The sequence below is a fragment of the Thamnophis sirtalis genome, unplaced genomic scaffold (genome assembly GCF_051295495.1).
Source record: "Thamnophis sirtalis isolate CommonGarterSnake01/CBP01778 unplaced genomic scaffold, rThaSir2_p1.2 scaffold_3, whole genome shotgun sequence".
NCBI lineage: Eukaryota > Metazoa > Chordata > Lepidosauria > Squamata > Natricidae > Thamnophis > Thamnophis sirtalis.
This window is the reverse complement of record NW_028261383.1, coordinates 125,791,395-125,818,422: the sequence shown is the minus strand read 5'-3', so window position 1 is coordinate 125,818,422 and position 27,028 is coordinate 125,791,395. Positions and strand designations below refer to the sequence as shown.

The following is a 27,028-nucleotide window of genomic DNA, read 5'->3' as shown; positions in this document are numbered from 1 at the left end:
ATATTTCTGATGTGTTTATTTCAATTTGCCTGAGCTCTCCCAATCACGTACTTTTCAAAGAGAATCACTATATGAACCAAAGCTGAAGTGATTAAAATACATGCGCTCCAACAATAATCCAGATTCTGGGGCAGCGGGATACTTACAGGTCTATCATAGACGCTATTAACATTTCGTAATTTGATATGAATTTAACATCTTCCTTCCTGAGCAGCTGAGATTGTTCCCTACTCTTCAAACACCAGAAGGAAACAATTCAAAGATATTCTCCAGGGAACCTTGCCAGTTTTTATCATACAATATATCATTAAAAAGCACGATAGTATGACGGAACCAGCACAACGCAAAAACTCTTTGCATGCAATTAAAATTCAGAATACAGAAGAATGTCAAGAATAAAACGTAACAATTAATTCCTTATAAGCTTTACAGGCTGTCTATCAGGAAGGTAGCAGGTTTGCGGACAGGAATTCTTTCAATTTGATTCTTCCCCCCGCCCCCTCACTGGAGAGGCTTCTTGCTATAGGAAAACTATAAGCCTTCGTGATGGAAAAGGTATCTTTTTTTTCAATTCATCGGCAAGTATTTGAGAAAACCCACTCGTAGGGTGCAGCATCAACTCCCCAGTTTGCCACTCCGTCAATTTAGCTTTGGGATAAAATACTTTGCCCTCGATGTGCAATGGAGCGCCAGTCTCCATGCGCACTTCCGCGGCTCGATTCAAATCCGAATCCTATCAAGCACAAACTTTTTACGAAAGAGGCACCGAGGATCACCGCACAAGAACTTGACATTGACCTTTGTACCGGTAACTTCATAACCCGCCAGGCACTCTGATAGAGAGGCACAAAGGCGGGGAAAGAAACATGAATGCTGGAATCACGTGTACATAATAATGCGTTTCATTGAAGCTCGAGTCCTCTTTTGGGCGCAGGTGGAAGTGTCAGTCGTACACAAAATAATCCCAGGATTCCGGCATTGCTGGGATGGGACAGAGTGGCTCAACTAATTAACTTGAAAGCGAAGAAACTTCTCCAGTAAACTTTTCCATCGTATGAAAAAATGTGTGTGTGTGAGAGAGAGCACTCAAATGTCTTCTTGCATGCAAGTATTAGCTTTGGGTTGTGGGAAGACAATTTGGATGAAGTATTTATTCGCTGAAAGTTGAGGTTTATTTAAAGGGGATGGAAGGGAAAACGAATCCTCTGCGTTAGAAATGTAATCTGTGTCAACAGTGTCCTTTGACACTCTCAGTTCCAATTTTCACAAGCATAACAGAACATGGATCTGAGTGAGAAAGATAGGAGAAGCTATCGTTTCTGTGTCTTCCTGCTTTTTTTCTTTTTTGACTCAACACAATCGTACTGTACCAATCTCGCTTCGTTGTTTTGCAAAATATGTTCGATTTGTCTTGAGCACAGGGAAAGAGGTTCAAAAGACTTATGGATTTTGAGGTTCATATCATTTATTTATTTCCTGATTTTGCAAGTTCCATCGGAGCCATGAACATTTTGAAAAAGGATCTCCATTAAAATTAAAGACAAGAAGGCCTCTTTTGAAGAGATCATTCAGTTGCTTCCATACTAAAACCATGAATTAGGGTGGTTCCGCCCCCCCCCCCCCATTCTTCAGCTTGATTTTCTTGTTGGGGCTGCTCTGTAAAGGAATTGGGCAGCAAGAAATCTTGGCCCATCTCTTAGCAATTCTTGAGAGATGCACCCAGCTCAACAACTTGCCCACAATCGGTACATGGGAAAATACGAGCAATCGGCTCTGGAGTTTAAAAAACACAGGCGGGGCGGACACTTCTAATTTTCCTATCTCTAGCATCGGAGAAAGGGAAAATGGGGTCCTTCGGCTCGGGCGCGCGCGCGGGAGGCCTGCTTCGACCGGCGATTGGTTGAGAGCGCCGCCGCCGAGTCGCCGAGGACCAGAATAAATCGAGGGAGGTCGGAGCGCGGCCTTTTCCCGCTGGACGGCATGGAGGAGTTGGATGTGGAGCCTTCGGTCACGGTAAGTTTCAGGGGCCCCCCATTCTGGCGAATGGCGCTCAGGGAACCATCGTAGAGGAGCACTGGGGGAAGAATTCGAGGCGGCAGGAAGACACCCCCCCCCCCATCGTTGGAAGGGAAGGCTTCACTTGAGGCCGTTTCCCCGTTAGGGACGGAAAGCCCCACTGCAGGGCCCTCTCTGCTCAGCCATCACTGAAGCAATCGAAGCCCTGTTTATTCGTATTGTTGCCTTTGACGCAGCAGTGTCCTAGGAGATGCCCTAAATAGGCGATGTCAGGTAGGACTTGTTGGAAAAGCCAATAGAGAACCTTGTGAGGACCAGAAAGAAGACGTCCTAACGACTTTATTTTTAAAAACTCACGGTTGTCTGCATTGTAAGTTGTGAAAACATGTAAAGATTCATTCGGTATTTCACACATGGAATATTAGGTGTAAGCACTTTTTTAACTACATGAATTGTTTCAGTTATGCAATGTATGAATGCTTATGCCTAGAAGAGAATGGCATCGCTGTTAAACCTCTAGAGAATAAAGGTGGGGTGGAATAAAAATGAATAAAAACTTTTGAGTGACTGGCTGTATCTAACCAAGATTTTAGCTTTAGAATAGAATAGAATAGAATTCTTTATTGGCCAAGTGTGATTGGACACACAAGGAATTGGTCTTTGGTGCATACGCTCTCAGGGTACATAAAATAAAAGATACATTCGTCACAAATCATAAGGTACAGCATTTAATGATAGTCATAGGGTAGCAATCAAATCATACTAGGAAACAGTATAAATTGTAAGACTACAAGCAAAGTTACAGTCATAAGTGGGAGGAGATGGGTGATAGGAACAATGAGAAGACTAATAGTAATGCAACCTTAGTGAATAGTGGTGAGGGAATTATTTGTTTAGCAGAGTGATGGCATTTGGGGAAAAGCTGCTCTTGTGCCTAGTTGTTCTGATGTGCAGTGCTCTATAGTGTCGTTTTGAGGGTAGGAGTTGAAACAATTTATGCCTAGGATGTTCTGTAAATATTTTCACAGTCCTCTTTTTGACTCGTGCAGTATACAGGTCCTCAATGGAAGGCAGGTTGGTAGTAATTGTTTTACACAGAAGGCTGACTTTACCTAAGTAGCAACTCTTAAGCTGTGGATAAATGTAAATGCAAATGTGTGGAACTGATAAAAACTTTAAATATACTGTTTATGTTGTCTGTCATCATGAGATTTCTTTGGTATAGTACAGACATGAAAGATTTTGTCCTGTAGTTTGCAGTTTGTGCATGTCGGGATAACTTAGCTGTCCCGATATCTGGATGAAATTGCTTGACACAGCTTCACTCAAATTCTGGAATGTTTTTCTGAAAAGGGTTACAGGTAGTCCTCATTTAATGACCATAAGTGGGACCAGAGTCTCCATCATTGAGTGAAATGGTTGATAAGCGAGATACCATGTGATCACTTTGACTCTGATCCCAGCACTTCACATTGTGATTGCTAAGCGATCTCATGGATCATAACCTAACAGAATCCTCTATGCTTACCATATAACTATAGCTTGTCTTTCTTGGAGATGACGTGGATGACAGATGACAGTTTCTTTTGGCTACAGCAATGTATATACTTTCAGCTGTAGTTACTGCTTTCACAATGTTTATTGATGAGTTAAATAGCTTTTGATTGCATCAACATCAACGATTGTCCAATTCTTTCTCTTTTTTTAATCAAACAGCTTATTCCAGGAGTGAACTCTGACCAGAAGCAGTTATGCTTTACATGGGGACCCACAGAGATGTTGGTGTGTGAAACCTTGTTTAGGCCAACAGGTTGGCAATATCTTTTATTAAATGTAGTTTTGTTTAATATGGTCATGATATGAATAAACTAAAGCAATACTTTATAGTAGATTAATTGTTGGAACTAGATTGAACTGAAGCTCCAGTTTTCTCAGCTTTGAGCAAATGGTTGTCAGTGATCTTTTTTTGATAGCCTTTCTTCTGCTAACTACATTCCTTTTTTAACATTTTCCATAACCCTAGCCCTTCTGTCTTTAAAAGGAAATAAATATTAGAAAAATAAAATGGGCACCTTATCACACAAGTAATTGTTAAAACATATAAAGCAAAATGTTTGCCAAAAATAAATTTAAAACTTTAGTGCTTATATGGTATTTGCATTACTGATCTTTTTAAATATTTCTTGTATAATTACTTACTTTTAAATATTGTTAACAATTTGTAAACTACTCAGAGTCCCTGGGAGTTGGATAGCATATACATTAGTAATAATATTAACAGCAGCGTGGTCCAGTGTATCCTGGATGATGTAATAATGAAGGTCACATTTTTAAAAGTATTATTCGGATATTAATACTCCTGAGAATATGGCAGCTTGACTTTTGGTTAATCATTTGTGTGAAGTAATGAAATTAGCTACTTCGGTTTCGTTACTAGAGATGTAATTTATGAGAATTTCACACCTCTTTTGTAATCACATCTTTCTAGGACTATATAAAATGTTTGAATGTGATGTTTGCAAGGGATCTTAAAAGTTCTCTCTTCAGTGTGCTAAAACAATGATTTGTTTGACTGCTTCAAAAGCTATCCATAGTTGCATGAGTTCTCTTGGACTCTTTCTTTCCAGTAAATTCCTCTATTACGCCCAACAGTTGACATCATAAAAAGCCAAAGAGTTCCTGATAGAAGTAGAGGGTTGCTTCCTCATCAAGCATGCCTCCATATTGCCATAGACAATTAAAGGGTCAGCGTTGTTCTATTCTGAGGCATAGACCACCATTTGCTGTCAATAGTGCTATCTTTTTTGAGTATTTCTGATCGGAAGAGACAAGCATTTGGGGCATGGAAGAGAGTTTGTTTAAAGTAAAATTAGAAAAGGAAGACAGAAATAGATGGTCTTCCGTTATCAGTAATCTCCAGATTTACTATTATGTTATTAACTGATTGTAAAGATCATTGTTTATGTTAGAGCTTATTCATTTTTGTTTTGCCTCATAATATTTATGTCTCTTCATGCAGTACACAGATTTTATTAGAAAAGCCTGCACAGTGTAATAGTAGGGCTCTAAACCTTTGATTATTTGTTTCTGCTTTATTTATCTGTGTAATATACCTTATACTTATTGTAATATGAGTTTTCTAGAATATTGTTAATAACTAAAGCTACATGTTTATTTTATTTGGTTATATAAATATTTTGAATGTATGCCATCACATTTAACAAAAATGATTTTGGCGATTTACAATACAGAATAAAAACACTAAAGATATAAATGTCAATAAGAACATAGATATGAAACTGGAATTTAACTATGAATATTCCCTGAAGGCCCTACAGAATTACTGTCTCTTTAACAGCCAACAATGAGGATACCAACTTAATCTCTATATAGTATTTTCCTCAAATGTTCCTTTGACATATAATATCAATTTATAATACATTTAGAATTCCAATTTTAAATAATAGTATTCACTGCACAATTAAAATAGAAACGTCTACATGATTTATTTCAGAGACTAAAGAGAAGACTCCAGGTTGTCCTTTTGTCTATGTAGTACGCAAAGATCAAGATGTTTATTCTCAGACTTTGCGGAAGCTTTTCAATGAATCACATGGGATCTTTGTTGGGCTACAGAAGAATGAGAAAGAAAAGGCTGGAAAGTCAAGAACCTCACAGTAATTATCTAAAGTGTTATTGAGTTTTAAACAGTCTTCTGCAGTGCTTTCTGTATTTTGGTGCACAGAAGTGTTTAAAAGTTTGAGAATACTTTTGAATTTTCAATACTTCTGCATCAGTGTGACCTAAAGATTGACCTCTTCTCCACACAAATCCTAAAATTAGATAAAGTGAACCCAATCAAACAAAATGAGTCAAGAACATTATACTTGTTCATTTATTTATTGAGTAAAATGATCCAAAGCTATATATTTGTGTGTTTTAAAAATTCGTGAAGCTTTGCTTTCAGTAATTGGTATGCCCCTCTTAGGCAGCAATATGTTTCCAATAACTAGATCATTCCTACCTATTGACTTGGAGGAATTTAACTCAAATCAGGTTTAAGTCACATTTTTACAGAAATATTGAAAATTTAAAAGCATTCACAAACGTTTAAGCCCTGTATGTAATTATTTGTTGGCATAAAGGAAACATTCATATATGTTTCAGAATATAGGTAGCCTTTGATTTATGATGGCAATTTACATTGCTAAGTAATGTCATAAAGTGTAGTGCAATGACAGCAATACCTGCAGTCCCAGTTACTGTCATTAACTGAATCCTACCGTGATTAGGCAGGGCAACCTCCCACAACCAAATCACTGAGAGCCAGCAGAAAGTTGCAAGGTGGTTTTCAAATAGGCCAGCAGGCATTTAAGAGGCGGCTACCAGGTGTAGGAGGGTGCAAAGGGTGTATGAAGAGGCAAGGCAGATGAGCACCAGTTAGGGTGGGTTACGGGGAAGGTGAGGCTTGGGGAGTGTGAGGGAGGTACAGCGAGGGATGGGACACAAGGGAGACATGGCAAGAGTTGGGGAGAGGATGTGAAAAATGCAAAGAGGAACACCAGAGTATGAGGGAGGAAAGGCCTGGGAAGGGTGTGCAAGAGGCACAGCTAGTTGGTGAGGATGCTCATGGTACACAAGTGTACAAGGGAGACATGGCATGGATCAGCGAGGGTGCAAAGTGGGTGCGATAGAAGGAAAGCTCAGCAAGGGTGCTCAGGGCTGCAAGGGAGGATAGGGAGAGTCCACGGGGATGTGCAAGGAAGGCAGAGTGATCATTAGAGATGGTATGTGTATGGCTAGTGCAGCATGAGTTCTAAGGGTCTGAGGAGGATGTGTGAGGGAGGGAGACATAATCCAGCAATTTGCAACCTTTCCTCTGGGGAAGCTGGCAGAGAAGTTTGCAAATGGTGATCACGTAATTGTGGGTTATTGCAACCAGTTGTAAGCACAAGCAGATTGCAAAACATTCAGATTGCTATCATGAATGAAGCTGTGGTGACTGTTGGGATCTGATATCGCTTATTTTTACTAAAGAACCTGACATTTGTCAAGGAGGTGACATGATGCTTAAAACAAAATCAAACTCTTCTCCTTTTAGATTGGTTGGAGTAAGCAAAAGCTATCGATCCGTTATAAGAGCCTGCATGGAAGATTCACATCAGATGGCTAGTAAGTTTTCTACTTTTTATTAAATGGAAGCCTCTGGAACCAAGTCTACAACAGACTGTGTTAAAACAAATCAGAATGATTCATAGTGTGAACAAGTACTTGCAAAACTGCTTGTGAAATTTGGGTGTAGAGTTGATTCCAAAAATGAAGTCAATGAGCCCACTAAGATTTATGTATTTGCTATGATAATTGTTTAGACACCTGATAAAAAGTTATAGTGTTTTGAATGTAACTAGTAAAAATGGTAAATGAACAATGTACAAATCTTTCTGCAATGTATAGTAGAGCTGGAATAAACAATGGTTTTGGTTTGGTGAAGCTGAATAATAACAATGTATAAATATTGATTTCTGTATTTTTCTTTGATTTAGTATCTGCACGGGATCCTGCAATGCACATGCACTACAGTACTCAGGTAATGTATATAGTTTTGATAGGGTATTGGAGAACAATTTACTACTAGCATTTTCCATTATTTTAGTTTCAGTGCAGCCCATTGAATTTATTTTGGAGTTCTGGTAGAATATTTGCTGTTTACAATAGCAGGCACAATGCCACAATCTACTTAGAATTAAATTGTACTTGTTCAGGAATGTTTCTACTTCTTAATCATAGTTCTAAATTTATATCATCTCTGTTAATTTGTCCAACAATATTTAGTCCTTGATTTTTGTAACATTCCAATAATTGTTCTGCATATGTATAGATTCCATTGATGTATCGTTTATAATATCATCAACCAATTTCAAAAATTAAATGTCCCGAATATAACTATAAATGCGAACGTAACTTTGGATAGCTAGTCAATTGTGTTTATATTCCAAAGATAATGGAGTAGTAGTAAAACATGGTAAAGGCTTAATTATTTCCCAAATTGTTATTTTTCTGAATAACCTGTCTTCAGGTTATTTGCCCACTTGTGGGTTTGTATGTGCATGCATTTGCCAATCTGTGTTTACTCTTTTCAGTCCTGTGGGAATGAATATGCTTCTTGCATGTGATTTTGGAGTAATGGCATGAAGTAAAAGACTACATAATCCTTTTATACTGCTCTAACTTTTATTCCTAAAAGTTACTTTCATTTGGAAAAGCAACTGTTTTTCTTATAGATTTATATCTTCCATTGATTTTAACTCTAAACTAACTGCACCCAAAAAGTTTTCGATTAAAGGATGGGTGGTGTTCCTACAGCTTAACAAAATAAACAGTTGCTTTCAACTGGTCATAAATATGAGCCTAAATTGTGAGTTATGTTCCATAGGGCAGATTGAAGCCTGTTTTGCCTAAAATGCCATTTCAATGCTATTTCTATTTTTTATTTAAAACATTTTGTTATCATAAAAAAATGTTAAAAGTTTTAGAAACATAGAATATACTATGGGAAAAATTGATGTCATATTCTATCATTATGGTATTACTATTACAGTATGGTAGGTGCCGTTTTCAAAGATTCATAGATTGCATGCTCTCAGCTAATTCCATTTCCCACTTGAGGGAGATGGGAATTTTGCTTAATTCTGAATTTCTAAACCACTTCTAAAGAAGATGATCCCTATCTTCTGCTTCAGGTTATGGAAAAATATACATTCATAGATGTTCATAGTCATCAGAATAAAGAGTTTAAACATTGAGCTTGAACATTCTGAGCTTACTGGTGTTTTTGGAGGGGTGTGCCTCAAAGCGACTGCAGTTGACTAGTTGCTTCAGTTTTCTTGGCAATATTATGGAAGTGATTTCCCATTGCTTCTTTTCTAGAGCTGAGAGAAAGACTTGCCTGAGGTTATCCTCAGAGTGTGACTCGCTTGAGGTTTTCTGCCTAAGGTGGGCTAGAATGTACATTCTTCAGGTTTTCAACCCAATACCTTAACCATTACACGAAAATGGCTCTACAGCTAGTAAATAATAGAATCTAAAAGACTTATTTTAATAATATCCTGCCTATTTGCAGCAAATTCAATTTAAGTATTCACATTTTTGACCATTATTTTTCATGTTAGGAAGAGTTCAAGGTTAAAGCTTTATAATGGAAATCTATAGTAAATTGATGTTTATCTTTCTTAGGTCTCTGTTTTGTCCGCAATGGAGTTGATCTGGAATCTGTGTGAAATCATGTTTATTGAAGCTGCTCCAGGTGAATGTTAGTTTTCTCCCCATCCGGTGAGACCGGTCTATCAGGGCAACCTGGTCTACCCAAATATGGGACGCAGCATATTGCTTCTGCTTTCCCCTTTCAGCCCCAATCGAGGAGCCTTTGCAGTTGCTTTCGTGACAAACTGTGTTTATGTAAATTTGATATTCGGTAAATATAAACGCAACACCAAAAATTGGTAAATATCAATTCAACGGATTGAATGTTGAATTATAATGAAATCAAGATTACTTTTATGTTTTTCACATATTCTCTTAGAATTCATGTGCTGCTCTTCCAATTAGATATCTTCATAATAACTTTCTGAGCTGAGGAAGAAATACTTCCCTGCCTTCAAATTTCTCCTATTGAAGACAATGGCTTTTTCCTCTATAATTTAAGGACAAAACTGTTCGCAACAGTTGTGGGGAAAAGGCTGTTTATGCTGACAGACCATACTGTTACTGGGGTGGAGACATGATTAATTTCTGATGTTCACATTTTATTTGGGTTGCTGATCTAGTGCAACAAAATAATCTATTTGTACTATAAGAACTAGAAGTTTGCAATGTAACAAAAAGGGTGCATTGAGCCGTTATTTGGCTGAGCCCAGGTTGCAGCAGCTCACATGCTTGGTTTTCTGGGTCTGGTCCTTGCCACTACAAACTGAGGAGCCTTCCCCACCAGCATGCAAGAAAACAAGGAAGCGGAAGCAACATTGCATCGTCCCAGGGGACTTTTGTCTTGAACTACTTCCTATTACACTGTGATTCAGCAGCTAGTTTCAAAGTGTTGTAATTGTAATTGTCAAATAAATCTGTATGATATCATCCCATCATCTAATCATAACTACATCTTCTCTATGATATGATACGATCAATATAGGAAATAACATTTGTGATGCTGCCTGCAATGGATCAGCGCAAAGCATATAGAAATGGGATTTCATCTTATTAAAATAGTGTCTCAGACAGTTCTTTTGGCTCATGGGCATGTATCTTTTTTCCCCCCCAGCGGGTTTGGTGTTATGTCACCTGCTCGATTGGGTCCGTCTTCATGTGTGTGAAATAGATAACATGGTTTGCGAAGTTCTGAGGAGTGAGAATCCAGCAAAACATGAACATTTCTGGAATGTGGTAAGGCATGTTTTTATCCAGAAAACAGTAGTGTCTCGCTGCTGTGCTTCATTTTTGCTCAGAAAGCTGTTTAATTTAATCCAGTGTGAAATGTAAGGTTTTTTTTCCAAGTTATTACATGAATCAACAATGACAGAAAGCTTGTAGTGTTTGAGTCATCTGTGTAGTTTCTGTGGTTTGCAAGAAACTCTCCCATCAAAATCAGCTTAAAAGTTTACTGTAAGGCTGCCTTATGTAACTTTGTACCAGGAACGTGCAGTCACTAGAGGCAGGGGAGGCGTGGCCTCACCAGTCATGAGGAGAAGGAAAGAATTTTAAAGAATTTTTAAAAAATAATTAAAGCCAAGTTAGTTGCTACCAGATTCTAAGTCACAGTGACTTGGAACAGTGCTTAGTGTTAACTATAGGAGGAGGCAGAGAACTAGGGGCCTCTTTTGCATAAGGAATTTTTCGCCTTTTAAGAGTTAACCAAGGATTAAAATGCGAAGAATTCCTTATGCAAATGAGGCACGTGTTCTCTCGCCTCCTGTAGAGGGCATTTTTAGAGGCTTTTTAGAGTTCTCTGGGAGCAACTAGCTCAGTCTGACTCAGAGCTCTGGCCTTTCATGAGGGCAGAGTTGAAATCCTCTCTGAAACAGCTGGAAAAGGTGCGCATGTGGGGAGGGGGGAGGAATTCAATAAGTTTGATTGCATGCAGAACCCATGTTGCCTTTTCAAACACACACACACACACACAGAGCTGGATAAAAGTATATAAGCCCAGCTTCACTGAAAATGGCAACGTGATTCACCTGCAATCAGGCTCCAATCGGAAGGCAGCAGGGGAAGGGGGGGGGTATGGCAGAGGAGCTGCTTTCAAGCCTTAATAGCTATCGTCCAGTCTCCAACCTTCCCTTCTTGGGGAAGGTTGTTGAGAAGGTGGTGGCCTTCCAGCTCCAACGGTCCTTGGAGGAAGCAAACTATCTAGACCCCTTCCAGTCAGGCTTCAGGCCCGGTTACAGCACAGAAACCGCTTTGGTCGCATTGATGGATGATCTCTGGAGAGCCAGAGATGAAGGACATTCCTCCATCCTGGTCCTCCTTGACCTCTCAGCGGCTTTCGATACCATCGACCATGGTATCCTTCTGCGACGACTGGTGGGAGGTGGGAGTGGGAGGCACCGTGCTACGGTGGTTCTCCTCCTACCTCTCGGACAGGTCGCAGTCGGTGTTAGTGGGGGGGCAGAGATCGTCCCCTAGGCCCCTAAATTATGGGGTGCCACAGGGCTCGGTCTTATCCCCCCTACTATTCAACATCTACATGAAACCGCTGGGAGAGATCATCCGCAGGCACGGGATTAGATACCATCAATATGCGGACGATACTCAATTGTATCTGTCCGCCCCGTGCCAACTCAATGAAGCGGTAGACGTGATGAGCCGGGGCCTTGAGGCCGTCATGGACTGGATGAGGGCTAACAAGCTTGTGCTCAACCCAGAAAAGACCGAGTGGCTGTTGTGTTTTCCTCCCAAAGATTTGACTAATATTCCACCACTCAGGCTGGGGGGTCAAATTTTATACCCCTCAGAGAGGGTTCGCAACTTGGGAGTCCTCCTGGATCCACAGCTGTCATTTGACCACCACTTAACGGCTGTGACCAGGGGGGCATTCGCCCAGGTTCGCCTGGTGCGCCAGTTGCGACCCTACCTGAATCGGGAGGCTCTCACAACAGTCACTCGGGCCCTTGTGACCTCTAGGCTGGAATACTGCAATGTGCTCTACATGGGGCTGCCCTTGAAGAGCATCCGGCGACTTCAGCTAGTGCAGAACGCAGCCGCGCGAGTGATTGCGGGTGCACCTCGATTCACCCGCATAACACCTATCCTCCGCGAGCTGCGCTGGCTACCTGTCGATCTCCGGATGCGCTTCAAGGTGCTATTAGTCACCCATAAAGCCCTACATGGCAGTGGATCTGGATACTTGAGAGACCGCCTTCTGCCAATTACATCCCTGCGACCAATAAGATCCCATAGATTAGGCCTCCTCCGTGTCCCATCGGCCAGCCAGTGTCGGCTGGCAACTACAAGGAGGAGGGCCTTCTCAGCAGTAGCCCCGACCCTTTGGAACGAGCTCCCCGTGGAGATTCGTACCCTCTCCACCGTCCTAGCCTTCCGCATAGCCTTGAAGAACTGGCTCGCCCGTCAGGCCTGGGGATAAGGATAGTTACCCCTCCCGAATGATGAATGTATGTTGCCTATTATTTTATTATATGTTTCTATCTTAATGTCTGTATTCCCCCTTCCCGGTTTTGTGTGAGCCGCCCTGAGTCCCCTCAGGGAAAAGGGCGGCCTACAAATACTAATAAAACTAAACTAAACTAAACTTTGGAAAATATATCCAATCCAACTTTTGTGTTTGTTTGAGAGTGAGTGAGTGAGAGAGGGAGGAAGGACGGAGGGAGAAGAAAAAGAATGGGAAAACTTATTTTGCAAGGGGGAAAAATGCTGTCGCTTTAAATCGGAATTGAGCATGCCTGGCTGTGGAATTCTGGGAGTTGAAGTCCACAAGTCTAAAAAGCTGCCTCACCAGCCATAAAACTCTCCGCACGTCACTACTTTGTACTTACAATTTATGTAGACCTAGAATGGAGCTTAATGTATTGGTGCTTAGCTCTGTGTAGTAACGATCCTTAGTGTTTTTTGTCAACAGGAAAAATGGCATTTCAGCCATCATATTTAATTCTGCCAGAACACTTTAAACCTGTTTTACTTAAGTTGCAGTTTTAAACATCTTTTTTATGAGGTGGTATGTGTCAGTGTAACCATACATGCATGGTTTGGATGATAGTATTAATATGTGAAATCATTTATATATTTTTCAGGTAACTGGTTATGTGCTTCAGGGTAGAATGGATGAGGCTCGGCAATTACTTTCTAAAGAAGCTAGTACCAATCCCACTTCAGTGCACATGTGCAAAGTTTTAGATGAGCTGATGAAGAAGATGCCTGTTCTTAGTGTATGTTTTCAATTTTCTCTGTAATGTTACCTGGGTGATCTGAAATGATAAAGTAAAAATATATTTTCAAAAACACATAAAACTTGCTTAATTCTGAGTCTTATCATTGGTTTGTATTAGTTTTCAGTACTTTTCTTTTTGAGTGGTTGAAGGTCTCCAGGAGAGATCTTTCCATGTGGATTAGTTCATTTTTTTCCATACTACAGGAAGATGAGCCTTTCATCAGCCAAATAATGTTATAAAATCATTGATAGTGCATTAAGAAAAATGCTATTTCTGTAGATTGGCTGTACTCCTGAACAAACATTTGGAAAGAATTTCCTTTCAAGATGTGAAAATTAATCTATAAGTTAAAGATAGATGCTTGTCACCAGCATGCTCTCCTGCTCTACTGTAAAACTATCTGTATAGTATGTATTCTTTCAAGTTCCAATTTAAGTATTCCATTCCTTGGATAAACTTTATCTTTTATTCTGCATAAATCTCTTGAAACTCTTGATAAACATACACCAAAACCGTTTTGTTTTTATGGAAAATTAGTAAAAGAAACACTGCATTAAGAATTTCAAAAACGTTGTCATTATGTATCCCTTTGCAGCCTAGCAGTAACCAGACTTTGACAGAGATGGAGTTAAAATGGCAGCACTGGCATGAGGAATGTGAGAGGTTTCTGAAAGATGGAACATTTGCTTCTAATTCTCACATGGAAGTTCTCTGTAAGGTGTGTATGCATGTGTGTAAAGGACCAGTTGTAACTATCATTTGCTTGCTGCAGTAACTTTGGTCATTGAATGTATGGTTGTTAAAGGAGGACTACCTTATTTTCGGAGTATAAGACACACCTTTTTCCCTCAAAAAAGAGGCTGAAAATCTGGGTGCATCTTATACACTGAATACAGCATTTTTTGCCTCCCAAAACCCTACCCCCTCATCAAAATGGCCATGCATAGCTATTAGGAGGCTTTCAGAGTGCTTCTGGGGGCTGGGGAGGGCAAAAATGAGCAAAAACCGGGCTGCTTTTTTGCTCAATTTTGCCTCCCCCCAACCCCCAGGAGCACTCTATAAGCCTCCTAAAGGCTATCCATGCCCTTTTTTTGACAAAAAATGGGTCCATTTTTCAAAAAACAGGCCACTTTTTGCTCATTTTTGGAGGGGCCCCCAGGAGCACTCTATAAACCTCCTAAAGACCATTCATGCCCTTTTTTTGAAGAAAAAAAAAACCTGGGCCCGTTTTCGTGAAAAATGGGCCGTTTTTGGGAGGTGCAACAACTTTTTTTTTTAATTGTCTCTTCAAAACCTTAGTGCATCTTATATTCTGGTGTATCTTATACTCCAAAAAATATGGTACTTGTAGTACACGTGCCTGATAAGCATGTGATTTACATTTATTCAGCTGTTAGATAACAGAAGCATAATGATCATGTTCAGCCTGATAAGGTCACAATTGGGATATACTATATGTTAAAACCCTGAGCTGATGGGAGGGTTTTTTTAGGTCAAAACTGAATTCTTAAGGACTCTTGTTTATTTTTTTAGATCCTACTTGGAGATGAGAATGCTATTTTGGAAAAGAAAGAGCTAATGACAACCTGGTATCATTTTCTTGTGACCCGGCTATTATATTGTCATCCTACCGTGAAGCACGTGGAACTCCATCTTTATGCACAGGTGACATATTTTGCCATTAGAGTAGGGTTGTCTCCATCCTTTTGCCATCCAATAGGAAGGCAAGTGATTATACCTTGTACAGAGGAAAGATGATGCAGCTTTCATGGTCTGTCTGAGTAGTGCCTTTTTATGTAGAAGGTTGATAATTTTGCTTGGCATTTACAAAGTAGCAAATCCTGGAAAACCTCCAGAATAGAACACCCATTGTATTGGACTAAGTTCAGTCTTATCAAAACAGGCTATCAGAACATGGTATCAGTGTGCTAGCTTTGATTTGGGAAATGCTAATATTGCTCTGACTTTCCCAGTGATTGAAAATAGCTAATTCATATGAAAAAAGCAGTTGAGTGTGCATTTTAAGTAATCTGTTTGTTATTTTGAGAAATCTTGGTGGTCCTTTACTGAGAGAGAACATATCTGGTATAGCTAGACACAACTTCAGTGTTTTTCATCTTTATGTATTCCACAGTCCAGCCTGGACATGTTTCTGGGAGGAGAAAGCAACCCAGAACCACTAGACAGCATCTTATTGGCAGCTTTTGAATTTGATATCCACCAAGTGATTAAAGAATGCAGGTGATTTTTGTCGTCTTTGTGTTTTGAATTCTTGATTTGTATACGATTGACATCATGATTTGAAACAAAGCAACATACAAACCAAAAAGCCAGAAAGCTTTTAAAAATAAAAACTGGCAAAAGTATGCACAAGTGGGATTCTGCAGGTGTAATAAAATAATGGGTTATTGTTTTTCTGAGAATGTAAATGTAAATACATTTTATCCTAGATTGCTTCTGATTTTGTACTTGCAGCATTGCCTTGAGCAACTGGTGGTTTGTAGCTCATCTGACAGATCTCTTGAACCATTGCAATCTACTCCAGTCCCACAATCTTTAGTAAGTTTCCCTTTCTTCTCATTATCGGGCTCAGTTCTAAAACTGCCTTAATTTTAAATTCCTTTTTTAGAATAATGTATGTAATCTTTCAAACTGTCCATAGGGGTTCTATATACATTATTGTGATAATTCCTAAAAGAGAAGTGACAGTATCATTGCCATTTTACAGAAGCAAGGCTGAGGTTGAATCTCATTTAATGCATCTGTGACTGAACTTAAAATAACTATCCTATTTCTGATGATATTATTCCACTAATTTCTGTTCTAATTAATATTTTAGTGGGGCTTAAAATATTTGATATTGAAAGAAGTTATGATAGTGAAAGAGAAAAATTGAAAGAAATTATGTCAGAAGTAAAAAAATTATGTCAGTTAGAAAATTGATATATTATGTTATTCCTTAGCTTTGGTTCCAATATGCGTGAATACCTCCTGCTAGAATATGCTTCTGGGCTCTTTGCCCATCATAGGTAAGACTTTTTGTTTATATTTATACACATGCACACATCTATAGACAGTATTGTATTGCCAGTAATGAAAAAGCAAGGGGAAAAAAACCACACGATTCACAAAGAGTCATTGGTCCTGAAAGGAGTAGGAGCCCTACAATTCTAGTCTTTGGGAAAGTATCACAAGCATCTTTTGATGTGTCAGATTTCCCCTTCTGAAGTTGGATATGGGCTCTGACTTCAAATAAAGAAAGCTGTTATGTATATTGGAAAGTGTACCTCCCCCTCCCCCTGAAAAAGTGCCATAAAGTGAGATTGTGGATATCCTAAATCTGCTGGCTCCAGTGCACTTCCAAACTGGCATGGAATCTTGTAAACCTTAGAGCAGGCAGTGATACATACAAGGGAGGAAAATCTGTTGCAAATGGAGTGGAAGAGAACAATGAAGAATATCTAATCTAGAAGAATAGAATCTGCTTGTTTTAAATTATGCATATGATAAAATTGTAATAAAGGCTAGGCAGCATTTGGATAGTTTTCCCAAATGGCTTCAAGAGCAGAATAAAAGATATTTAATATCTATTCTAATTTACTAAGGGTTCCCTGCTGGGTGAAATTGAAATAATATATTAATTTTGTATTACTTAAACAGCAAAGTGTTTTATGTGCAAGTGCTTTTTTATTTACTAGTTGTTTCTCTGGATTTAAGGTTTTCAGTTTTATTTGAATTCCTAATGTTTCATGCTTAAAGCTAGTTGATACCATCCTTACAACCATCCAAAAGAACAAAATGGGATGTTATTTTTAGCACTAATTAGAATCTCCTGATACTAAAGAATAGAGAAACATATCTAATTCTCAATTAGCTGGAATGATAAAACAATCAATTTCATTAAGTATCTGGTATAAATAAACATAATGGTTCTGATTCAGTAAGTTAAGTCTAATAATCTCATTTGTTCAATGAGACATACTTTTATGTAGCTGAGGCATTGAGATTGTGGTCCCCAAGAAAATATCCTGCAGCAAGACAGAATAAATTTGAAACACTCTCCCACTTCCAGCTACTGTAGAAAGTTCAGTGGCCACAATTTCTTTGATATTAGTGGGAATCTAAAATGGGTGGGTCATATCCAGACCTTCACCATGTTCCCAGAATGAGTAAAATAAAAATATATACCAACATTAGACAAAACTCTCCCACAAAGAATGCCTATTTTTTACTTCTGTATTCTCTGTAGGAGGCTAGTAGGCTGCTGATACTGTAGTGCTTTCATACTGATGCCTGACTTCTCTGAATATTTTAGAGAAAGCAGTATTATGAAGTTCATCATTTCTTTAACCAATATTAATATTAAGTGATTTTTCACAAAAGTCCCTTGGCCAAAAACTTTTCATACGTCAGTGACCATGCTCAAGTAGTATATACATATATTATACATATATGTCCCCTTTCCCTCAAATCTTTTAGATGTTATTCTCAGATTCTGACTGTTTTAAATCTGTTGAATTAAAAAATGGGGTGGGGGGGATAAGATTATTTAAACAAAATGTTCATGCATTATATTGACTTAATTTCTCAATTTTAAAAAGCTTTTCCAACAATTTTCTTACTGATCTTAGGCTTCTCTAAAAGCAATTAGGTAAAGGGAGCTCAGTCTAAAGTGAATGTAATTGTAATTTAATAAATTTATATGCCGCCCAATCCCGTAGGACTCCGGGCGGCTGTACACAATGTACACAACTAATAGGAGATTCACTGCTTTGGTTGTGTAGGCTAATGGCTGAAGCAGTTACTCTGTGCAGAAGAGGCAGTTCAATATTTATGGTTCCATCTTTGCAGCTTATGGCAACTTGCAGTTGACTATTTTGACTATTGTCCAGAATATGGTAAAGCATACCTGGAGCATCATATTGAACGGATTTCCTTGGATACGGAGCATAAAGCCCTGAAAGTACTGAGGATTTGTGAACAGAGAACGATGACTGAACAAGGTGACTCTCCCTAAAACTGTTTTTTTTTAAATGTAATCATTTCTAAAGAATCAGTTACCAAGTATGCTTCCATCATTTCCCATCCTAGTTCGTAGCATCTGTAAAATCATGTCCATGAAGGCTGTCAGGAACAATCGGCTTGGCTCAGCACTATCCTGGAGCATCCGAGCCAAAGATGCTGCTTTTGCTACCCTCATATCAGACAGGTAGGATTTGGGGAAGCAGGATTCTTATTAAGCTGCAGAAACAGCAAATTACTACAGATATCTAAACGTTTAGGATAATTAATTGCTAGAGACAATGCTTCCTTTGAATTTGGCAATCCTAATAAATGATGATATTGTGATTGTTAGTGTTGGATTATTTGTGGTCACAAGTACATTAAATAATAGAATGAGGAAATGGAATAGATAAAAAGTTGATACCAGTTAATATGTCAATTTTTATCAATGATCTGTAGTATTTAATACGTATATAAGAGAAACCATTTTACATTTCAGAGAATTCCTGCTGCTGTTCTTATTAAAATGTTCTGCACCTAATCATCAGTTACCACAGTTGGGACTGGCAACTGCATCACTGATGTTATTTCTCCTTTAATGTCTGCTTCACTACTTCTTTTCCACACTCCTGTTCTTTGGAATGCTCACTCTGGCTCTGGACTAATGAACAAAAAGGAAATTAATGTTTATTTACATATATTAGGAAAATATTGCAAGAAGATAAAGCAGGTATCCACTGGGGGAATACACATTGGAAGCAATTTGGCTATGCAGAGTGTCTGGTATATTTACCATTGTGTGCCTTATTCTCTTGTAATCCCCTTCTCTCCGCTCTGTGAGAAAAATAGATTAGGTACAGGAGAGATTGCCTACAGAAATACTTTGTGGTTTTTCTCCCCCCCCCTTAAAATATATTAGGAACTTCAGCTATATGTTGTTCTAATTTTTTTCAATTTTTTGGGGTACTCATTGACTACAATTACATAAAATTTGGGGAAAATATTATGTAATTTAATGCAAATAAAAACAGATTACTTGATTAGAACTTGGGAAATGCTTCACATCTAAATCCTTGTAATCTTTGCTTATAAGTAACTTTCTTTTTAAGAATTAATAGTATATACAGTACATACTAAAAAAGGCTGTATGTGCTAATCTGCTATTTTACCTATATTGTTACCTAGATTTTTGAGAGAATATTGTGAAAGAGGTACTTTCTCAGACTTGGACCTCATTGACAACTTGGGTCCATCCATGTTGCTTAGCGATCGACTAACGTTTCTTGGTGAGTGATTCCATCTTTTGATAGTAAGGTTCCATTTTGTTTGGTTTGGGACTCACGCTTTCTCTTTTTGCCCTGACTAATAGCTGTTTTGAGTGGGTGGAACTAAATTTTTTTTAATCCTTTATTTTTGAAACATTTGCTCTTAACTTTAAAGGTTCCCACTTCCCACTTAAAACTTCCAAAACTGAAAAACACCAACCTCGCAAATATCCCTCCTGTTTTCTTGAAATGGGAGGATTTCAAAGGCTCAGATATTATGGTGAGCAGGGACAGTACATTGCCCTTATGATTGAGAAACAGTCTTTGATCTAAACATTTTACTTTGATTATACCAGTGTCTTTTCCTTGCCTTTTCAAAAGCTATTGCGTTCATAAGATATATTTTCGTTTCCAAATAAAAGCTAGACTTATTTTAAAGCTGTCCTAGTTAGCACAAACCATTACAGATACCTTTAAACACAATCCTGTAATGATTTAACAGTTTGTTTCTTTGATATGAATGGGATTCAAGTTATTACTTTAAATGGATCTTAGTTAAAGGTAAAGGCTCCCCTCGCACATATGTGCTAGTAGTTCCCGACTCTAGGGGACGGTGTTCATCTCCAATTCAAAGCCAAAGAGCCAGTGCTATCCGAAGATGTCTCCATGGCCATGTGGCTAAGGCACACAGAACACTGTTACCTCCCACCAAAGGTGGTTCCTATTTTTCTATTTGCATTTTTACATGCTTTTGAACTGCTATGTTGGCAGAAGCTGGGAGAAGTAATGGGAGCTCACTCTGTTATGTGGCACTAGGGATTCAAACTGCTGAACTGCCAACCTTTCTGATCGACAAGCTCAGCGTCTTAGCCACTGCCTTTTCTGTCTTTTGCTGCCACCCAGAGCAATTTTGTAGCATAAAAATGCCACACATATAAATAAATAAATAATACAGGGCAAGCTTTTTGCAATTGTGTAGGGTCAAAGATTGAGAATTGATGGGTGTTCTAAATATGAAAGGACTACTTTAACATCTTTTACAGGAAAGTACCGGGAATTTCATCGCATGTATGGGGAGAAGAAGTTCTTTGCAGCAGCCAAACTGTTACTAATGCTGATGACAGCTCGTATTGCTCCTTGCTCCTTCTGGATGACTTTGTTGACTGATGCACTTCCTCTCCTAGAACATAAAGAGGCAAGTGTGGTATTTCTGTGGATTATGTTTTTTGTTAACTGATGGGAGTAGTTGTTGAAATACAATACAGGTAGTTATCAACTTACAACAGTTCACTTAGTGACTATTCAAAGTTGAAAAAAGTGACACATGACCATTTTTCAGAGTTACAACCTTTGCAGTATCCCCACAATCGTGTGATCAAAATTCAGATGCTTGGCAACTGTTTCATACGTACGACCATTGCAGTGTCCGGGGTTCATGTGATCACCTTTTGCAGCCATCAACAAGCAAAGTCAATGGGGAACAAACATGTTATTTAACAATCGCAATGATTCACTTGACAACTGTGGCAAGAAATGTAATAAAATGGGGCAAAACTCGCTTAACAAATTTATCACTTGGCATCAAAAATTTTGGTCTCCATTGTGGTTGTAAGTCGAGGACTACCTGTATACAACATGAATTGATTAATACCAGTTATGCAATGGTATTACTCTAAACTAAGAAAGACAGCACTGAGCCAGAATTTCTGTGATCCTAAGAGCTTCAGTGCTATATTGTTACCAAAATTCAAGTAATGTTGGTAGAGCACCAGTCTGTTTACTCCTTCAAAAAGAGGGGTTTGTAAGTAGAAGAGTTAGCTTTGCTGCAGATAGGTAGGGTCCATTAAGTTTGATGCCTGCTTTAAAATGAAGTTCACGATTTGATTCAAGTTTAATTTGTATGTGCCAGTTTCTCAATTCCAGCAGCATTGTTTAATGGAATCTTTGTTCAAGAGTAGATGAATAATGAAAGTAGTGACCTTCCTTTGGTCCTGCCTTGTAATATTTACAGCGGCCACAAAAGTAAACAATCCTTGAGTTCATACATGTTATATTGATTTTTTCTTAAAACTAAACATAGACCAAAAAAGAGAAAGATTGCCAGTCTCAGGATTCTCTCTAGTTGTTAATGGGATAACCATATATGCTTATGGTTCAAACGTACCAGAATATCAAATTTCAAATCCCACTTTCAAAATTAAATGGGGGGAGGGGAGAAAGTGCCATTAAATAAAGTTTACAATCAATTTTCTGCAGGTTATATTTTCTGCTGATCAGACATATGAATTGATGAAATGCTTAGAAGATGTGATGGCAGCAGAGCCAAAAAAAGAGAAACTCCAGGTAATCTTATACAACTATGCTGTTTTAAGGGCCTGATACATTACAATTTAAGGATGTGAGGACACAGCATGATTTAGCCCCACTGTTATTGCTTTGTTGAGATCAGTGCATTGGGGGAGAACATTATGTCACAAATGCAGGTAAATATACGTGTCCCAGGATAATGATGCAGGATCAAATCTGGGTCCATCAACAGGATCAGAGGTTTTGTCTTCCAAACTTTTGAATTCATGCTGGAGCCCATCCTCAGGGAACTTCTCTGTGTGATCTGGGCTGTTGTGTGTGTGATATTTATATGGTAACACACCCATCAACAGGAGTGCTGTTTTACCTCCAGTTTATCAAGTACTTATAAGTTAGGAGGAGGGGGAGAGCTTGGCAGCACAAGGAAATTGCAGCTAATGACAATAGTCAGCCATCAACAACCCAATCTACATCTAAAAAGCTACACACAACAGCTGTCATATAAATACCACACACAGAACAGCCCAGAGTATACAGAGAAGATCCCTGTGGATGGGCTCCAGTATGAGTCCGAAAGCTCAGAAGACAAAACCTCTGGTCCCAGTAACCGACCCAGATAGGATCCTGCAACACTAACTCAATTATGTTTTAATCTCTGTATATTTTCCTTATGTATGTTTGTGCATACTCATAAGAATGCACTTAAGTTATCGTAATTGTAACTTCTTTGATCTTGTTAATTTGACTAAATTGCCTTGTTACAAATGTGCATTTGTAGAGAAGAGCCAAGGTGGCGCAGTGGTTAAATGCAGCACTGCAGGCTACTGCTAGATCAGCAGTTCAGCGGTTCAAATCCCACCGGCTCAGGGTTGACTCAGCCTTCCATCCTTCCGAGGTGGGTCAAATGAGGACCCAGATTGTTGGGGGCAATATGCTGACTCTCTGTAAACCGCTTAGAGAGGGCTGAAAGCCCTATGAAGCGGTATATAAGTCTACTGCTATTTTAGTGAAAGCTGAAACTGGGAAAAGGTGTATGTTCTGTGTTAAAAGAATAGTTTACCCATAAGAATTAGTGTATCAGACAGAAGATTTGTCCTTTGCATCAAGGGGACAATCCTTCCCATTTCAGTGTTTTATTGCTTCTAATGCCTACTGTATTTTTCGGATTATAAGACGCAGTGGAGTATAAGATACACTAAGGTTTTGAAGAGGCAAATTAAAAAAGAAACTTTTTGCACTCTACAAACCTCCCAAAAACGGCCTGTTTTGGGGGAAAATGGACCTGTTCCCCCTCCCCCTCAAAAGGGGCATGAATAGCCTTTAGGAGGCTTGTAGAGTGCTCCTGGGTGGTGGGGCCAAAATGAGCAAAAAACATGCCCATTTTTCATAAAAATGGGCCCATTTCTTTTTTCAAAAAGGCATGAATAGCCTTTAGGAGGCTTGTAAAGTGCTCGTGGGTGGGGAGGGGAAACAAGCAAAAAACGGTCCGGTTTTTTTGCTCATTTCTGACCTCCCCAGCCCCCAGAGGTCTCTGAAAGCCTCCTAAAAGCTATGCATGGCCATTTTGGTGAAGGGAGCAGGGTTTCAGGAGGCAAAAAAAAAAATGCTGTATTCAGTGTATAAGACACACCCAGATTTTCAGCCTCTTTTTTTGAGGAAAAAAGGTGCGTCTTATACTCCAAAAAATACAGTACTTTTCCTGGTTGCGTTTCATCCACTGAGTCCCTGAAACCTGTGGAAAGGAACATAAGATAAAATATTGTTTCTAATGGTATGAAAAGTGTTGCCAAAAGCCTCTCCCAGCACTGCTTCTCTACATTTCAGGATGCTAGTGGGAAGGGGGTGTATGCTTTTCATTGTTCTGACCAAGCAATAAAAATAGCCACAAATGCTCTCTGGGAATGGCATAGAATTACTGATGTCTACCAGAGAAGTGTGAATATTCCACGGTTGAGTGGACTGAGAAGGACCAGTCTAGCTGAGTTTAATGCATTTCTGGAAGTGGCTTGTGATATTTTGGATATGTTCTGAATGAATAAATTGCAGGGTCTTTCTCCAAGACTGATGAGCAAGCAGCTTCATTCTAATCAATACTTTTTAATTCCATCCTGAATATGTATTACATGCTAAATTAATATTAAAGATGGAACTGCTTCCCCAGTCGTGGAGGAAGAACTGAAAAATTCAGTAGTCTTTGAACTATCCTTTTAGGGACTCCCCTGAGTTACATACTAAATATGAGAAGTAATGTGGCCATGATTGTGTAGGTATGCTCTGATTATAAAATCCTTTTATATTTCTAAAATTGATTTCAGGTTATGTTATTCAGTTCTTTCTCCCTCTTTTCTTGTTTCTAGGATGATGATGCAGAGATAATGAAGGTGGAAATGCTAAGACTTGCTCTGGCAAGAAACTTAGCAAGAGCTATCATTAAAGAGGGCACACTGGAAGAATCATGAGAGCAGCAAATTAAAATAGTTCTTAAACTTTACTTTGTTAACTTAGTGTACATACCAGGATTGTTATTATTTTAAAAAAAATAAATTTCATATTTTGCATTTCTTTTATTCTTTTTGTGGTAAATTTCAAGGAATTTTTGCAAACTGAGACTTTTACAATCTTATAAGATGGGTAAACCCATCTTGTCATTAAAATAACCCAAATTGTTTTATTCATGCAAGTTGAAACAAACCATTTCATTTGCTTCTTTTAAACCCAGGGGCAATCTGATCTCCTTGCAATAAATCTTGATTTCTCCTTACTCAAGTGTTTAAAAACAAACCAAAAGATATTTTTCTGGGTACATATAGTAGTTGATATTTAGCCGTAAAGCTTTCTGTTTACATCACAGCTACTGTAAAGAAACATGTAGGACAGGTTGTTAAGTCCAATAATTTTCAGACAAAAATATATTTTAGTATGAAGTGGCTGCAACGTAGCTAAAGCAGAGTAGAGAAAGTATTTTAATTGAGCGTGCAGAATAATAAATGCTTCAGAGATATATTTACAATCTTGAGTGTTTGATAGAAAGCTGCAACTTCAGCCTGTGAACAGGAACATTCATAAATAATTTCTAAAGATTGTAGTAGACTATGAAATCTTTGTTGGATTATAAGCATAGACAGAGTGGCACTGCTGATAGCATGAAAGCAATTTGGCAGAAAGCCCTTGTGCTTTGTGTGTGTGTGTGTGTGTGAGGTTTCCTCAATCAGAGTGATTTGCAGACCATCTCTAACAGTGAAATCTGCTCTGTATAAATAAGTATGGCACTGGGGCAGACTTAGAAGCTTAAGTAAAATGCTGATAATAGGGAGACTATAATATTAGAGAGGATGAGATCAAGAGCAAAAAAATACTGTTGGGCTGCCATCAGCTTTACATAATTAATGTGGCCATGAGTTTGGCTAATCAGGGACTCTCCTCACACACTTCAAACTGGATCCCTTTAAAAGCCAATGAGGTTCTTTCTGTTGTGACCATTAACTGTATCTTGTCTATAGAAGCTTAATGCAAAGCAGTCACAGCCATTGTAACGGAGGTCTGATCGTCCCACGATCTCTTTAATACCAAAATTTTAATTGCAACATTTTAAATTCCCACACAAAAAAGTCCTCAGTTATATAGTGTAGCATAGAGTAGATTTTCAGGGCCTTCTCTTCAATAGGGAACAAAACAATTTGTTCCAGATGAGCACATAGTTAAACCAAAACTGTGTTACACACAGGAGGAAGTAATTAATCAAAGCAGTGACTTCCCTCTATGGCTTTTGAACCGTATCGTGTCTATCGCTGTTTAGAAAAGCGGCCTCTGTCAACATAAAAGATATCTCTTCCTATAGACAATTGCACTTACCCACCTATTATCTAAAAAGAATAAAACTGGAGTGTATCACCCCTGCACATGCATGGCCATTGGCTCCTCTTTTCCCTGTTCTGCACATCTGGTATATTCCTATAGCTTAATATACATATCCTACTTTTAACTAACAATAGTGCCTTCAGGAGATGCCTCAGATCCTTCGCTCCATCACTTCCTCCTTTGAGCCCCATAAAGCAACTGCACCTGAATGGATGCTCCTCCTCAATACTATTCGTATTTCCATCGCTCCATGCTTCCCACTTGAGCAGTGTATAAACTATGTGGATCTTTATTGTAGCTATCGCACAAAAATGAGACATTGTGTACGTGGAGGAAAAACGGCTGTGTGCATACAAAACTCAGCAGCTACTGGGAAAGCACACAAGCAAGCCAGCTACAAATATAAAATTAGAAGGCTGCAGCAATTTGAGACCTGTGTGTTGATGTTCTCAAGTGACAAGTGTAAAATATCTGCATGGGCTCTGCTGGCTCTTGGAACAGATATTCTGTAAATGGAGTACTTGATCATGGCAAAAACCACCATTTCTTGAAGTGTATCATTGCTCAGCAAATCTAAAGGTTATCCTACTTCTGATCCCACAGAGGTAAAAAGAATTGGGTACAGGAAGGTCAATAGGACTCTACCCCAAAAGAATTTGCAAAGGCATCATAGCCCTTGGTAGACCTCTAGCCTCACTGAAATACTGTTCCAGTGTATTCGATTTCTGCTCATCAAATTCTCCAGAACATTTATATTTCAAGTTTTAATGAAGTGGAAGATAGAATTGGATTGGCCAAAGTAAAGAAACCAACCAGGTCTCTGTTCTTGGCTGTTCCCATAAGTTTACACTTGGCATTTATGCGCCAGACTACCATCCCAGAGTGCAGGAAACATTCTGGACTACGGGTACAAGTGGGGTGGACAGGACATGTAAACAAAGCTAAATATCACTAACTGATACCGCCGGTGCCTTTGTCATGTCGCATTCATTCCAGTCCCCCATGAAATAGCTCTGGGTCATAGCTTTCCCCAATTATCAACTGGAGGAAACTGGTCTACTTCCCCCACTTCGGTGCTGGGCGTGTCTCCCAATGTGAAAGTCAGTCGATATCTCAGCCTTACTTTCTCCTGCAACGAAAAAG

The 27,028-nt window shown here is 38.8% G+C and overlaps 2 protein-coding genes across 10 annotated transcripts in view; one reads left to right on the top strand and one right to left on the bottom strand.

Annotated features, from left to right (window-relative positions):
- Positions 1 to 1,838: 1,838 nt before the first annotated feature.
- On the top strand, positions 1,839 to 24,585 carry NUP85 (nucleoporin 85). Of its 4 annotated transcripts, none has more exons than XM_087709971.1 (19): positions 1,839 to 2,013; positions 3,733 to 3,798; positions 5,531 to 5,693; positions 7,118 to 7,188; positions 7,560 to 7,603; positions 9,250 to 9,319; positions 10,331 to 10,452; positions 13,314 to 13,448; positions 14,047 to 14,169; positions 14,985 to 15,116; positions 15,586 to 15,692; positions 15,927 to 16,010; positions 16,415 to 16,480; positions 18,303 to 18,454; positions 18,543 to 18,660; positions 19,641 to 19,741; positions 20,764 to 20,915; positions 21,977 to 22,063; positions 24,385 to 24,585. In XM_087709971.1, exons 2-19 carry the CDS (start codon positions 3,768 to 3,770, stop codon positions 24,484 to 24,486), a joined length of 1,860 nt encoding a protein of 619 aa, XP_087566097.1. In that variant the 5' UTR covers positions 1,839 to 2,013; positions 3,733 to 3,767; the 3' UTR covers positions 24,487 to 24,585. The 4 variants fall into 4 exon arrangements, with proteins under 4 accessions (XP_087566097.1, XP_013925263.2, XP_087566096.1 ...); XM_014069788.2 differs by having other exon boundaries at positions 1,871 to 2,013; positions 3,733 to 3,826; XM_087709970.1 differs by lacking the exon at positions 1,839 to 2,013 and adding an exon at positions 2,181 to 2,386.
- GGA3 (golgi associated, gamma adaptin ear containing, ARF binding protein 3) overlaps positions 24,586 to 27,028 on the bottom strand; it is a 53,410-nt gene continuing 50,967 nt past the window's right edge. For 2 of the 6 annotated variants that reach the window (XM_087709964.1, XM_087709967.1), the window contains one exon: positions 24,588 to 27,014. In XM_087709964.1, the coding sequence (XP_087566090.1) occupies positions 26,904 to 27,014 (111 nt within the window). In that variant the 3' untranslated portion in view covers positions 24,588 to 26,903. Of the gene's footprint in view, positions 27,015 to 27,028 lie in introns of all 6 variants that reach the window. The other 4 variants (XM_087709968.1, XM_014069786.2, XM_087709966.1 and 1 more) reach the window with 3 other exon arrangements.